General features: G+C 45.5%; 1 protein-coding gene across 1 annotated transcript; it reads left to right on the top strand.

The window, feature by feature from the left end:
• Positions 1-6,289: 6,289 nt before the first annotated feature.
• Positions 6,290-11,574, top strand: LOC121542141 (zinc finger and SCAN domain-containing protein 21). The gene is made up of 2 exons (XM_041851635.1): positions 6,290-6,560; positions 9,910-11,574. Exon 2 carries the CDS (start codon positions 9,915-9,917, stop codon positions 11,073-11,075), a length of 1,161 nt encoding a protein of 386 aa, XP_041707569.1. The 5' UTR covers positions 6,290-6,560; positions 9,910-9,914; the 3' UTR covers positions 11,076-11,574.
• The last annotated feature ends 2,883 nt before the right edge of the window (positions 11,575-14,457 follow it).

The raw sequence follows: 14,457 nt of genomic DNA, 5'->3' as shown, positions 1-14,457 counted from the left end.
TAACAGATTCCACTCTTCTGGGAAGGCTTTCCACTAGATGTTGTAATATTGCTGCGGGGACTTGCTTCCATTCAGCCAAAAGAGCATTAGTGAGGTCGGGCACTGATGTTGGGCGATTAGGCCTGCCTCGCAGTCAGCGTTCCAATTTATCCCAAAAGTGTTTGATGGGGTTGAGGTCAGGGCTCTGTGCAGGCCAGTCAAGTTCTTCCACACCGATCTCGACAAACCATTTCTGTATGGACCTCGCTTTGTGCACAGGGGCATTGTCATGCTGAAACAGGAAAGGGCCTTCCCCAAACTGTTGCCACAAAGTTGGAAGCACAGATCGTCTAGAATGTCATTGTATGCTGTAGCGTTAAGATTTCTCTTCACTGGAATTAAGGGGCCTAGCCCGAACCATGAAAAACAGCCCCAGACCATTATTCCTCCTCCAACAAACTTTACAATTGGCAATATGCATTCGGGCTGGTAGCGTTCTCCTGGCATCCACCAAACCCAGATTTGTCCGTCGGACTGCCAGATGGTGAAGCGTGATGCATCACTCCAGATAACACGTTTCCACTGCTCCATAGTGCAATGGCAGCGAGCTTTACACCACTCCAGCCGACACTTGGCATTGCACATGGTGATCTTAGGCTTATGTGCGGCTGCTCGGCTATGGAAACCAATTTCATGAAGCTCCTGAAGAACAGTTTTTGTGCTGATGTTGCTTCCAGAACAGTTCGGAACTCGGTAGTGTGTGTTGCAACCGAGGACAGACACATTTTTACGAGCTACGCGCTTCAGCACTCGGCGGTCCTGTTCTGTGTGGCCTACCACTTTGCGGCTGAGCCGTTGTTGCTCCTAGACGTTTCCACTTCACAATAACAGCACTTACAGTTGACCGCTCAGTTGGCAGCTCTAGCACGGCAGAAATTTGACGAAGTGACTCTTATGACAGTGCCACGTTCAAAGTCACTGTGCTCTTCAGTAAGGCCATTCTACTGCCAATGTTTGTCTATGGAGATTGCATGTATGTGTGCTCGATTTTATACAGCTGTTGGGAACAGGTGTGGCTGAAATAGCCAAATCCACATATTTGAAGGGGTGTCCACATACTTTTGTATATATAGCGTAGATGAAAACTCAGGTACAGCAGCTTTCGCATCGCACAAGAAAAGTTTGGGAAGCACAGGTTTTACGAGCATGGAAAGGCCAGAGATAGCCAGACTAGTAAAATGGGCTGAGGAACATATATCGGGTATTGGAGAAAGGCCATCAGTGCGTGTTCTGTAAACAATACAGCGGATGAAGGCGTGGCATGAGCGTGGGGAACGGAGAGACGTGGTTATGGACAGAGAGGAAGAAAAAGAGCAGAGTGCAGAGGGAAGATGTGTGTTGAGGAAGAATGGCGCCAAGTACAAACCATCCTCTGCTGTCTCTGATGGCTCAGAAACTGAACCCGACGAGAGTGAGGATGAATTACCTGGCAGGTGTGGTGAAGACCGAGTCCGAGCCTTGCACCGATGGTCATGCAAAGGATGATTCTGGCCCAGTGTGACCCATATGTAGTCTCAGGCTGGGTAGAAAATAATTTTGGTACTGTTAAATCAGTGAAGGTAATCTCTAAGTGGACTTGTGATGATTTTCTGTGTTTCTTCCACCGCTTCGTGTCACGTGTCTCGGGACAAGACCTGTGACTTGCTTTTCTCTCCAGAGCAGGGCACTTTTGAAAGGAGTGATTACTGGGGTGGCGTTAAGAGATGAGGTGGAGCAACTAAAATGGAAGATTCCCTGTGTCTGTAACGCCCGCCGTTTGGTGTGACGCAGACCTGGTGGCGAACATGGTGAAACTGAGAAGACACTGTCTGTCCTTTTGAGTTTTGAAGCAGTCTTTACCTAACAAAGTCAGAGTAGAACAGAAGGTGTGGTATGCTGAGGGAGTGAAGAGAGTTGAGGATGATGGGTCAAGGGTGAGAAGTAGTAGTGATATGAATTTGTGCTTCAGTAGGTTGGCTTCTTAGAATTCATTGCCATGGTTATCAAATGTACCACAGAAATAGAACATAAATAACTGAAAATAGTTGTTGTGGTCAGTACCGATTTTAGCATGTAAATCTTGGTGGGGCAAACTCCCCAATTTTTTTTAGATGCAGGCCAGCAAAGCCACTACACTAAACAATACATTAATTGCACTATAACGGTGACAAACAGTGCTCACAAACTGTTAAGGCCTACATAAAGCTGTCCCAACAGCAGAGTCCCAACAGCAGTCCCAACACCTTACCACTGCTACACCTGGCTATCAGAGGAGCCTTGTCTGGCAGCGAAACAGTTCATTCAACCTCATTCAGCCTCATTCATTCAGCCTCAAAAGCATAGCTGATATGGCTGACTTGCTTAAACAAATGTGGTTTCTACTGACAATTGAGATGTACAAACTATGGCATAAGGGGACGACAAGCGGATGAGGCAATCCGTAATTTCGATTAAGACATTAATGAGCGAGTTAGAACAGAAGTAGTCAATTTCGCTATTTGTTCTGCACTTTTGAAATGTACAGCAACAGAATTCAGAACATGGGCCGTTCTTACAGTATTCTCCCTGTACACCAAGTCAGAACCGTAGGATAAAGGGGCATATAAGCAGATAATGAAAGCTCTTACAATATTCGATTATGACATTTCTCTAAAACAGGCTACAGGCTACATGTGCACCACCAAGACAGAACAGTAGGCTAAGTTATGAGGGGAAAAGGGACCAAATTATTAGGGTGAGGCACATGGGCTACTAACAGCTTACTACACAACATACACTTAGTATTACTTTCTTAGCTACAGTATACATATCTCCCTGGCAAATTACATAATTTATGCAGCAGCATACAATACATTTTTTGGACTCACCTTGTTGTGTTGTGCTCACCTGAACAGGAAGGTGGCGTGGCGGTCCTTGTGGGCAAATTTTGTCATCAAACCTTGTCATCAAAGTCTGTCATTCTCTGGATTTATGGTGCTTTCAAGACAACTGGGGAAGAAACAAGGTCGAATCATGACGTCAGTGATCTTCAGGTCGGAGCTCTAAAAAGAGGCCTGAGTTCCCGACTTGCAATTCCGAGTTGGATGACCGTTCAAAATCTATTTTCCCAGTCGGGGCTAGTTTTTTTCAGAGTTCCCAGTTGTCTTGAACTCACTGAAGTCTGAGATTTCCCAGTTCCGAGAGTCCAGTTGATTTGAACACGGCAGAAGTCATGCTGGATTGACAGCATGGCCAATGTTGAACGTTTATCCTTTTAAGCTTGGAAAAGAGACCCTTAAACCCAGACTTGGACCACACACCCACTCCACTGAATAGCAGGCTAGTGATTGCTTTGCAATGCTTGCAGTTAGCCACTGATTCCTTCCAAACCACTCATTGTTGAATTTGCAATTTCCAACTTGTTGTGTAATGTTTATGAGCATCGATATGTTTTATCTATAATTTCTCTTCATTCACAAGGATTGAAAAGGATTTGCCAGGAGATTGTCGACTTGATTCATGATGATGACTGCTAGCTTGCTAGCTAAGATTTTGGAAGTATGATGTTGACATGATCAGTCCAATCAAAGCTACGGTATATATAACGTGATTTGACGTCATTTTATCTGTGGCCAATGACCTTGAGCCTTCTTGAATGGGCACTTCTAATGTAACTCTACGGCAGCACCCAAGGGGCTTGAATTTTCGAGCTTTCCCCGTAGATTTTGCGGTGATGTAGTGTCTCCATGAGTGACAGAACACTGAGCCAATCACGGTGCAACTAGAGAACATTACCAACACCTACACGTCATATTTTCGCTGGCTGCCCCACCACCACAGAAAGCACTGAGCTAGGCTGAAACACCTGCATTTTGGAGCTGCCTTACTCAAAAAAAGCAAAAAAGAGACCATGTTTGTATGCGGCTTTATTAACTCAATGTTTTTTTTAGATTGTTTGCAAAATGATATGTGACACATATTAATGCCGCTGAATGACGGGTTGCCACTGGTTCTGGAGGCTGCTGCAGAGAAGTACTTGGATGTAAAAAGAAACGTCCTCTCACTGTCAACTGCGTTTATTTTCAGCAAACTTAACGTGTAAATATTTGTATGAACATGACAAGATTCATCAACTAAGACATAAACTGAACAAGTTCCACAGACACGTGACTAACAGAAATTGAGTAATGTGTCCCTGAACAAAGGGGGGGGGGGGGGTCAAAATCAAAAGTAACAGTCAGTATCTGGTGTGGCCACCAGCTGCATTAAGTACTGCAGTGCATCTCCTCCTCATGGACTGCACCAGATTGGCCAGTTATTGGTGTGAGATGTTACCCCACTCTTCCACCAAGGCACCTGCAAGTTCCCTGACATTTCTGGGGGGAATGGCCCTAGCCCTCACCCTCCGATCCAACAGGTCCCAGACGTGCTCAATGGGATTGAGATCCGGGCTCTTCACTGGCCATGGCAGAACACTGACATTACTGTCTTGCAGGAAATCACGCACAGAACGAGCAGTATGGCTGGTGGCATTGTCATGCTGGAGGGTCATGTCAGGATGAGCCTGCAGGAAGTGTACCACATGAGGGAGGAGGATGTCTTCCCTATAACGCACAGAGTTGAGATTGCCTGCAATGACAACAAGCTCAGTCCGATGATGCTGTGACACATCGCCCCAGACCATGACGGACCCTCCACCTCCAAATCGATCCCGCTCCAGAGTACAGGCCTCGGTGTAACGCTCATTCCTTCGACGATAAACGCGAATTCGACCATAACCCCTGGTGAGACAAAACCGTGACTCGTCAGTGAAGAGCACTTTTTGCCAGTCCTGTCTGGTCCAGCGACGGTGGGTTTGTGCCCATAGGCGACGTTGTTGCCGGTGATGTCTGGTGAGGACCTGCCTTACAACAGGCCTACAAGCCCTCAGTCCAGCCTCTCTCAGCCTATTGCGGACAGTCTGAGCACTGATGGAGGGATTGTGCGTTCCTGGTGTAACTCGGGCAGTTGTTGTTGCCATCCTGTACCTGTCCCGCAGGTGTGATGTTCGGATGTACCGATCCTGTGCAGGTGTTGTTACACGTGGTCTGCCACTGCGAGGACGATCAGCTGTCCGTCCTGTCTCCCTGTAACACTGTCTTAGGCGTCTCACAGTACAGACATTGCAATTTATTGCCCTGGCCACATCTGCAGTCCTCATGCCTCCTTGCAGCATGCCTAAGGCACGTTCATGCAGATGAGCAGGGACCCTGGGCATCTTTCTTTTGGTGTTTTTCAGAGTCAGTAGAAAGGCCTCTTTAGTGTCCTAAGTTTTCATAACTGTGACCTTAATTGCCTACTGTCTGTAAGATGTTAGTGTCTTAATGACCACAGGTGCATGTTCATTAATTGTTTATGGTTCATTGAACAAGCATGGGAAACAGTGTTTAAACCCTTTACAATGAAGATCTGTGAAGTTATTTGGAATTTTACGAATTATCTTTGAAAGACAGGGTCCTGAAAAAGGGACGTTTCTTTTTTTTGCTGAGTTTACTAGGTTTTACTGTGGAAGAGTTACAAGGTGTTTTGAATGAAAGAGTCCGGTCCTTGTGTAGGATCAGTTAGGGTCAATGTAGTGGAATGGGGTGGTGTTTTTAATTTGTATTATTTATTAAATATAGTGGTATTTAGGCATAGGGTTAGTTGATGGTGAAATTTGTACCTTTCCCCCTTCCTTTTAAATTGTTGTATCACAAAATGTAATGTGATCGACCACACACAACCGCATAGTAGGTGGCGGCATGCGCAAACAAAATGTGCGAACGCCATGATACCAAAGAAGAAGAAGGTCCAGCAAAGATTCTGGATATACTGACAAGATGTCTCTCCGCCCTAACATTGGGAGACGTTGTCCACAACGGGGCACAGAGGGTTGGCTCCCGCCTATCCTTTCTTAGGATTGGTGGATACATCTCATTATTGTAAACTATTTTTTGAATATTCGCGTCAACCGCCTGTATTCAATAGAGAGAGATCCTACGCTAATAGCCTCATGTCATGAATATGCATAGCCATCTCGAGATAACTCCGAAATAGTGTTTTTTCTCAGTTGCCGGGATGTCACGTGTCCTATTTATATCAGTACACTCGTAACAACTTAAGCATTACTAACTTCTATTCGATCAAATAAACCTAAGACATACTTTTTTGTGTTGACCAAATTCGACACTCCACACAAAAACTCCTAGCTTGGTGGGTGAAACATCGACACCTGCTGGAGGGAGACTGATTTTCTGCCGAGTTGGGCCTCTCTTCCTCTTCCTCTCTGCGTGGTGTCCACTCACGAAACTGTATCGTTTCCGGAGTGTTCATGCCTTCAGAAATGCTGGAATTTGATAGCTAACCACTCTCTGTAAACAATAACAATCAACTTTGAAAGGAGGTTTCGTCATGCGGATTTGGTCAGTTTTGTTTACGGTCCATGCCTCTCTTGTGGACTTTTTTGCAATCTAGCTAGCCAGCAACTAACAAGTCAACAGACTGGTATCTTCCAGCTGATCAAAACAAGGTCAATTGACGATGCGGTGAGTCGAGAATAAACTATTTTACTAGCAGTTTATAAACATTTAGCTAAGCGACATTATGACAAATAGACAACGGTTATGGCTTTCTGTCATATTAGTCAATTAAGTAGACACGCGATAATAGTAGTGTTTACACCTTTACTACTTTTCCGCGTAATTCCACGCAATTTGGATGTTGTTAGAAGACCCCGCCCTCTCTCTGCAAGACGTGGAGAAAGTGCGTTTTCACAACTAGCCCACTTGAAGCCAGAACCAGTCTTATCCAATTATTTATATATATACACTAGAAGACTGATTGGGGGCGCTGTGTTGAAGCCAACGTGCGTGCCTCCATCTTGGCACTTCCTCGCCATTGTAAAACATATTTTGGAAGCTACAGAAATGCATTTATTAATGTCTACATTTGTTTTCGCCACGTTTATTCTATTACAGACACATTAATGCATAATTTTAAATTATATTATGTGAGCTAAACATAAATATTTAAAGAGATTACTAATGTTAATGTCCCCACTACAACAACAACAAAATACATAAATACACTGAACAAAAATATAAACGCAACATGTAAAGTGTTGGTTTCATAAGCTGAAATAAAATATCCCAGAAATACACAGGTGCACCTTGTGCTGGGGACAATCAAAGGCCACTAAAATGTGCAGTTTTGTCACACAACCCAATGCCACAGATGTCTCAAGTTTTGAGGGAGCATGCAATTGGCATGCTGACTGCAGGAATGTCCACCAGAGCTGTTGCCAGAGAATGTACTGTTAATTTCTCTACCATAAGCTGCCTCCAACGTTGTTTTAGAGAATTTGGCAGTACCTCCAACCTGATTCACAACCACAGACCATGTTTATGGCGTCGTGTGGACGAGCGGGTTTGCTGATGTCAACGTTGTGAACAGACTGTCCCATGGTGGTGGTGGTGGTGGGGTTATGGTATGGGCAGGCATAAGCTACGGACAACGAACACAATTGCAAGGTATCTGTGACCAACAGATGCATATCTGTATTCCTAGTCATGTGAAATCTATAGATTAGGGCCTAATTAATTTATTTCAATTGATTGATTTCCTCATATGAACTGTAACTCAGTAAAATCTTTAAAATTGTTGCATGTTGCGTTTATATTTTTGTTCAGTATACATGTAATTTTGTCTTTGAAACATTTAATTGAAATACTGTAGAGTTCCATTCATTCCTATGGAGGACTGCTCCTTCTGGGAGCGCCAATATGGCCGACCGGTGGCTTCAAAGCCTCTCATTGGACAACACATAGAATCATCAATCCAGGGTTTATATCAGTGTTGTAGTACAACACATTGAGTGTCTCGGTCTTGTCTCGGTGTTAGATACATTTTTTCTCGGTCTTGGACAGTGAGGACTCGTAGTTTCAGACCAGCTGAGTAAAAAGCCCATCATTATCAGCTTCCATTCATTCAGTCAGCGCATAAAAGCGCTTTGCCAGGCCAAATATATATACTCCTTTCTTGAAACAATATCTTGTCACCTATTGAAACCTGGGATTCCTACCTTACTTGTAACATTACTGTCCTTTACTTTCATTGAAAAATATCCTCAAAGTTTGTCTGAATTTCCTTGAGTGGGGTAAATTGTTGGAAAGTTGCATGCTTACTATTAGTAAGTGGAGACGGGGAAATTCTAATGGTCTTTATATCTATAGTAGACATGTTTGCGCAGTGGCGAACCTATTGGACACCTAGGCCTTCAGTGTGTGACAGGCTCGTGATGCTGAAAGGACAGCAACCATAAAACCAGTGCACTCATGTAGGAGAGTGCAGTTTTGTAAAACACAAAGGGCCAGTGATGTAGTGGAGGCTTTATGCAGGTATACGCCCTATACCCACTGTCCCTTATGAAAAAAGATTGCAGTTAGAGTGCAGTATAACAGTTATTCTGCAATTACTGCGTCCAAAATACCACAGTCGACTGCAGTTTCAAAACTGCAATCTTTTTTTGTAAGGGGTTTTCCGTGTGCATTGCCTATACTCACTTCTTAATCCCTTCTGTTGCGTATCAAAAGTAGTGTAGTGGAGGTATACAACTTATTAATTATGTAGTACAATAGAGAAATAATGCACAAAATAGCCTACATAATCGCAAAGCACGTGAAATATATTCACATATCCTAGTTTCTGCAGAATATAATCTGCAGGCAGCAAGAGCGTGCAGCTCTCAACTGGTTGTTGCATGGAGCAGCTCAAGAAAAATGACATCGGTAGCCGGTAGGTAGGAAAGAAATGTCAATTTATGATACCTACAAGTAAATTCTAACTAAGGCAACAAGGTATTGAAAAAGTTTCGTCCTTAGTCTTGGTTAGTAGGCTATTTGCGATGCGCTATTCAGTCATCATGCGCTGTTTGCATTAACATTTATAAAGGCTTTCCCTGAAAACCTTTCCAATTAGATTTTGACTGCCTACCTGACAATTATTTGCTGATTTGTATCAATGGGGATGGCATTTGTTTTGCTCAATTGAATTAAAGGGCAACTACACCTTCCATTTTTTGTATTTTTCACAGACCTCAAAAATGGTCTCCTGATGTGGTTTAAGCATTGTTGTGGACTTAGAACATCACATTTGTGTCGTTTTTATTTAATTTAAAAAAAGTGTGATTTTGAGTGAAAATCTGAAAAATCTAGTGGGGCAATTCCTTCACACAGGACCCACTTCTCCAGGCACCACTACACCACTGCATAGGGCCGATGGAAAGACAGCAGTCCATGAACTCTGACATAATAAGCCAGTAGGTCCCAATCATAAGAATACAAAAACACAACCATTAGGCTAAGCATTTTTTACAACTATTACTTACCATTGCAAAAAAACATTTAACCTTTAGCACACAAAGTAACCGGTGATCTAAAGTTTAAATGCAACAATGTTTCACACACAAGTTATTTTCAAAGAGATGGCTAACATCAGCAAGCGCGCTGCAATAAAAAACACAGTTCCACTCACCAGATGATGATCATTTGAAACTTAACTTCATGTTGAAAGTTATTCTTTTAAAGGGAGAAGCTACAAATTAGCAACAACATCTGGCCATTATTATGAGCCGTTCTCCCCTCAGCAGCCTTCACTGGTTTATATACATACTTGGTGGTACCACAGGTTTTCTACAATGGTAGAGTTTGTTTTGCAGGCCCTGCCCAGGTGGGCGGAGTTGCACATTTTGGACCATTCCATTGGCCTTTAAGTGAAATCTCCACCCACCCGGGTAATCGGGCCATGCAAAACGAACTGAACTCCAACATTGACAGCAGATTGTGGTTATGAAAGAAGCTTATGTCATGTGTTCTAATACCATTTGTTTTGTCCTAGTGGTGATGGCCTGGGAGATGGACAGCTCACATGGACCAGGGTCACCCCAAAGAGTTCTGCCCAAAAATGAACATTCCGAGGTGGAACTGGTCTCCAGAGGTCGGGAGTCCCTCCCTACTTCATGTGTCAAACAGGAGCGGACAGAAATATTTGTTACGAACCCTGAGCCTCAGAGGCCACCGCACATCAAAGAGGAGGAGTATGAGACCACAGTCACGCCCATTTTACTACCTACCAAACAGGAGAGTGAAGACAAGGAGATTCCTGACTCTAAACCAATGAAACTTGAGCTTCATGATCCATCCAGCCAATCATGCACAGACCAAGAGGAGGAGAAAGCAGAGCTGAAGAAGTCTGGAGGAGTGTCACATCCAAAGTATTCCGGTCTCCCTAAGCTTCAGGCCCCCTCTCAGCCCTCGGCAGCTGCAGGCTCCAGTCCTGTGTGTAGGGAGGAAGGTGAGACAGAACCAGAGATACAGGAGGACCAGGGCCCAGGAGACTGGCTAGCCCCCATGGAGGACGACGAGGCCCTGGGTGAGTCCCAGCGTCGACTGGGATTTGAGTCCACCAGCCGCTCCCTTTCTGCCATGCTGGGCTCCGACTCGGAGTCAGACAACAAGGAGGGGGAAGAGGACCCCACCTGGGCCCCTGCCGACCCCCAGACCCTCCAGGACGACCCAGACGCCGACATCCCCGCTCTTCGAGAGGCGTCCCCACTGCGGCACAGGAAAAGAACATCATCGTCACAAGGTCGAGGCAAAAGAGGTAGAGGTGGTGTCTCCTCGTCTCTGGAACCCAAAAAGAAGCCCAAAAACTTTTCCTGCCAGGAGTGCGGGAAGGCCTTCATATCCCGCCGTGACCGGGAGAGACACATTCGCACTCATAGCGGGGAGAAGCCGTTCCCCTGCCCCAGATGCGACAAACGCTTCAACGACAGTGGGAACATGCGTAAACACATGCTGATCCACTCGGGGGAAAGGCCCCACCTCTGTCCAGACTGCGGCAGGGGGTTCTCAGAGAGGGGGAATCTCTGCAGGCACAGGGCCCACATCCACGGCAGTATGCCCAAGTCCGAATGTGAAGACTGTGGGAAGACCTACATAGAGAAAGGAGGTCTGGACCGCCACATCAGATCTGGAGCCTGCTCTGCAACAAAAAAAGCATGAAATATATAAATGAAAAATGTTCTAGGGGCCTACAATTACGGCCCAGTTTCACCAGGCACTACCTCCAGCGATCAAACTATCAAAGATAGATGGCGACTTAACGGCCGGTGACTAGAGAGCTCGGTGATTCCTTACTGAAGGTATTTCTCGCAGCATTAGGGGGTGGGAGAATTGAGGGATGGGAAATTTCATGAATCGAGAGAAATAATGACATTGATTATGAAAAACAGTTCATATGAACCGAGAAAATGTGTAGAGAAATCGATATGATAGATTATCTAGTCTGTATTTGTTTTCTACTTCCTATCAATCAATACTTAAAAAATATATATATTTTAAGCCATTTTATTTTCTCAAGACTCGAATGGAAATGGATAACTGAATGTCATTTAATGTTTGTCCTCCCGAAGAGAGCGTTTTCTCCGTGAGTGCCTTTATGAGTGCTTTGTGAATATGATGATCTGTACTTCACTGTTAACGTTAACAATCATGGATCAAGCACTGTGTATTTGTGTGTTTCTTAAGTCTAAGGCCTGGATTCAATGCAAGGCGCATTATAGCGCAGTGCACTATAAGCGACTTTTAAGGGCCGACATGCACAGCGTTTTTCATAAGTGCCTTTAAAAGGCACATCGTCAGCTGCTGTCTAGTGCGCTGCGCTATAACACCCCTTGCATTGAATCCTGGCCTAAATGTTGTTTCCCATGGCCACAAGGGGTTTAGGGTGAAGGTAACTTGCCTATACACTCCTGGAACCAGGTACACACTGAAAGAGAATAAAGGTTTTATGAGTTATGGATCTAGACAACCCCAAGTGAGGAGCGAGGTACCAGAGAAAAGTTGAATGAATCACTAGCCAGTGCATTAGTTTCAGCCAAACACGAGATACTTTATTTGAATCTGCCATGAAACAGCCACGTAAAGGGTCCCACATTGTCTAGAAGTACATCGGTAGGAAGCTGGGTCGTATATTAATTAGTGCATACCGTAGTAAAACAAACAAAACAAAAAGAGTTCAATATTGGTCTCTCCGTTTTGTCCTCTGTTTGCTACCGATTCTTTCTTCGTGAATACAACCCTGAGTTGTCAAACGTATCCAACCGATCATACCCATCCAAACACGAAAACACGCAGAAGATACGACCTAAAAAGCAGTCAGTCCTTACTCAGGGAGTCTGTACAATAACATATGTAGGATCTTAATTTGAGCCAGTTTGCTACAGCAGGAAAATAATTCAGCAGCAACAGGAAATGTGAATTATTATGTGGATTATAATTAATGGACAGTTTTTGTAGGGGCGGACACATTTTTCATTAAGGCAAATCAAGTCTGACATTTCAAAGTGAAAATTACAAACTTGAGCCTTTTTACTTTAGAAGCCTTTTTATTTCCTTAAATACACTACAAGTTTGGTTGCTGCTATGCAGGAAAATTCTCAGCAACAAAAGTGATCAAATTATGGTCCTACGTCTATACAACTGGTTTTGGAGCTGTAGTCAGAAGTCTCACTACAGCTACAGAATATCTTCCTCTCTTCACACCTGCCCCTCTCCCTCTCTTCACACCTGCCTCTCTTCCTCTCTTCCCACCTGCCCCTCGCCCTCTCTTCCCACCTGCCCCTCTCCCTCTCTTCCCACCTGCCTCTCTTCCTCTCTTCCCACCTGCCCCTCGCCCTCTCTTCCCACCTGCCCCTCTCCCTCTCTTCCCACCTGCCTCTCTTCCTCTCTTCCCACCGGCCTCTCTTCCTCTCTTCCCACCTGCCCCTCTCCCTCTCTTCCCACCTGCCTCTCTTCCTCTCTTCCCACCGGCCTCTCTTCCTCTCTTCCCACCTGCCTCTCTCCCTCTCTTCCCACCTGCCTCTCTTCCTCTCTCCCTCTCTTCCCACCTGCCCCTCTTCCTCTCTTCCCACCTGCCCCTCTTCCTCTCTTCCCACCTGCCTCTCTTCCTCTCTTCCCACCTGCCCCTCTCCCTCTCTTCCCACCTGCCCCTCTTCCTCTCTTCCCACCTGCCTCTCTTCCTCTCTCTCTCTCTTCCCACCTGCCCCTCTCCCTCTCTTCCACCTGCCCCTCTTCCTCTCTTCCCACCTGCCTCTCTTCCTCTCTCTCTCTCTTCCCACCTGCCCCTCTTCCTCTCTTCCCACCTGCCCCTCTTCCTCTCTTCCCACCTGCCCCTCTTCCTCTCTTCCCACCTGCCCCTCTTCCTCTCTTCCCACCTGCCCCTCTCCCTCTCTTCCCACCTGCCTCTCCTCCTCTCTTCCCACCTGCCGTCTTCCTCTCTTCCCACCTGCCTCTCTTCCTCTCTTCCCACCTGCCTCTCTTCCTCTCTTCCCACCTGCCTCTCTTCCTCTCTTCCCACCTGCCCCTCTTCCTCTCTTCCCACCTGCCCCTCTTCCTCTCTTCCCACCTGCCTCTCTTCCTTTCTCCCTCTCTTCCCACCTGCCTCTCTTCCTCTCTCCCTCTCTTCCCACCTGCCCCCCTTCCTCTCTTCCCACCTGCCTCTCTTCCTCTCTTCCCACCTGCCTCTCTTCCTCTCTTCCCACCTGCCTCTCTTCCTCTCTTCCCACCTGCCCTTCTTCCTCTACCCCTCTCCCTGATCCTGCCTCAAGTCTACGAGAGGCTCTGCTGTTGGCTGTGGTCTTTCCTGGAGCCGCAGGCTCATTCTCTGATTGGGCTGTGCTCAGGTCAGGACCGGCAACTTTGATAAAGGACTAGCGGTTGGATTGGGTGGTAGAATTAGGAGTAGTTTCAGTCACTGGCAGCCCTGCTGTCTAGGACTGAGATGACCCTTGACCTTGCCCTAGCAGTAAGGTAATGTTGTGCAGGTGGTTCTGGGGTTTTGACTGACGGCTTGTTCTTGTTCTCAGATTTGCGAAGCCTCCTGAGTATGGGTGGGGTAGCTTTTTGTCTAGGTGTGGTGGCATGTGTAGTAGAAATATTAGTTCAATAATATCTCTCAGATACCAGAGCTTGTGATTTCAGTATAGACTTTATTACAAAGTAACAAGCTGAGCTGGTCCATGGAGCAACTGCCCATCCTGACTGGGAGCTCTCCTTTTATACAGTTTCATTCTTACACAACATACATAGTCACTCCTCTTTATGTAAATGATTAACGTCTTTTAGTTCCACGCCACTGTTTGCTTCGAATGTCCAAGTGTTATCTCTTTAGGCGGGGTTTCCCCTCCCCTTTGACTCTTAACATAGTTATATTGGTGGCGTGACCAGGATACTTTCCCCAAAAATAATATACATACATACGTTAAAAGATAATTACATAGTGTGTTGATTATAGTTACTATCCAGGCATGCATCTGGATTACAAAGTGTCAATCATGCTTATTCTGTTTTGCCCTTATCATTTCATATCATATGTACTGAAAAA

This window comes from Coregonus clupeaformis, chromosome 3, assembly GCF_020615455.1.
Source record: "Coregonus clupeaformis isolate EN_2021a chromosome 3, ASM2061545v1, whole genome shotgun sequence".
NCBI lineage: Eukaryota > Metazoa > Chordata > Actinopteri > Salmoniformes > Salmonidae > Coregonus > Coregonus clupeaformis.
This window is presented reverse-complemented; position numbering and strand designations above follow the sequence as displayed.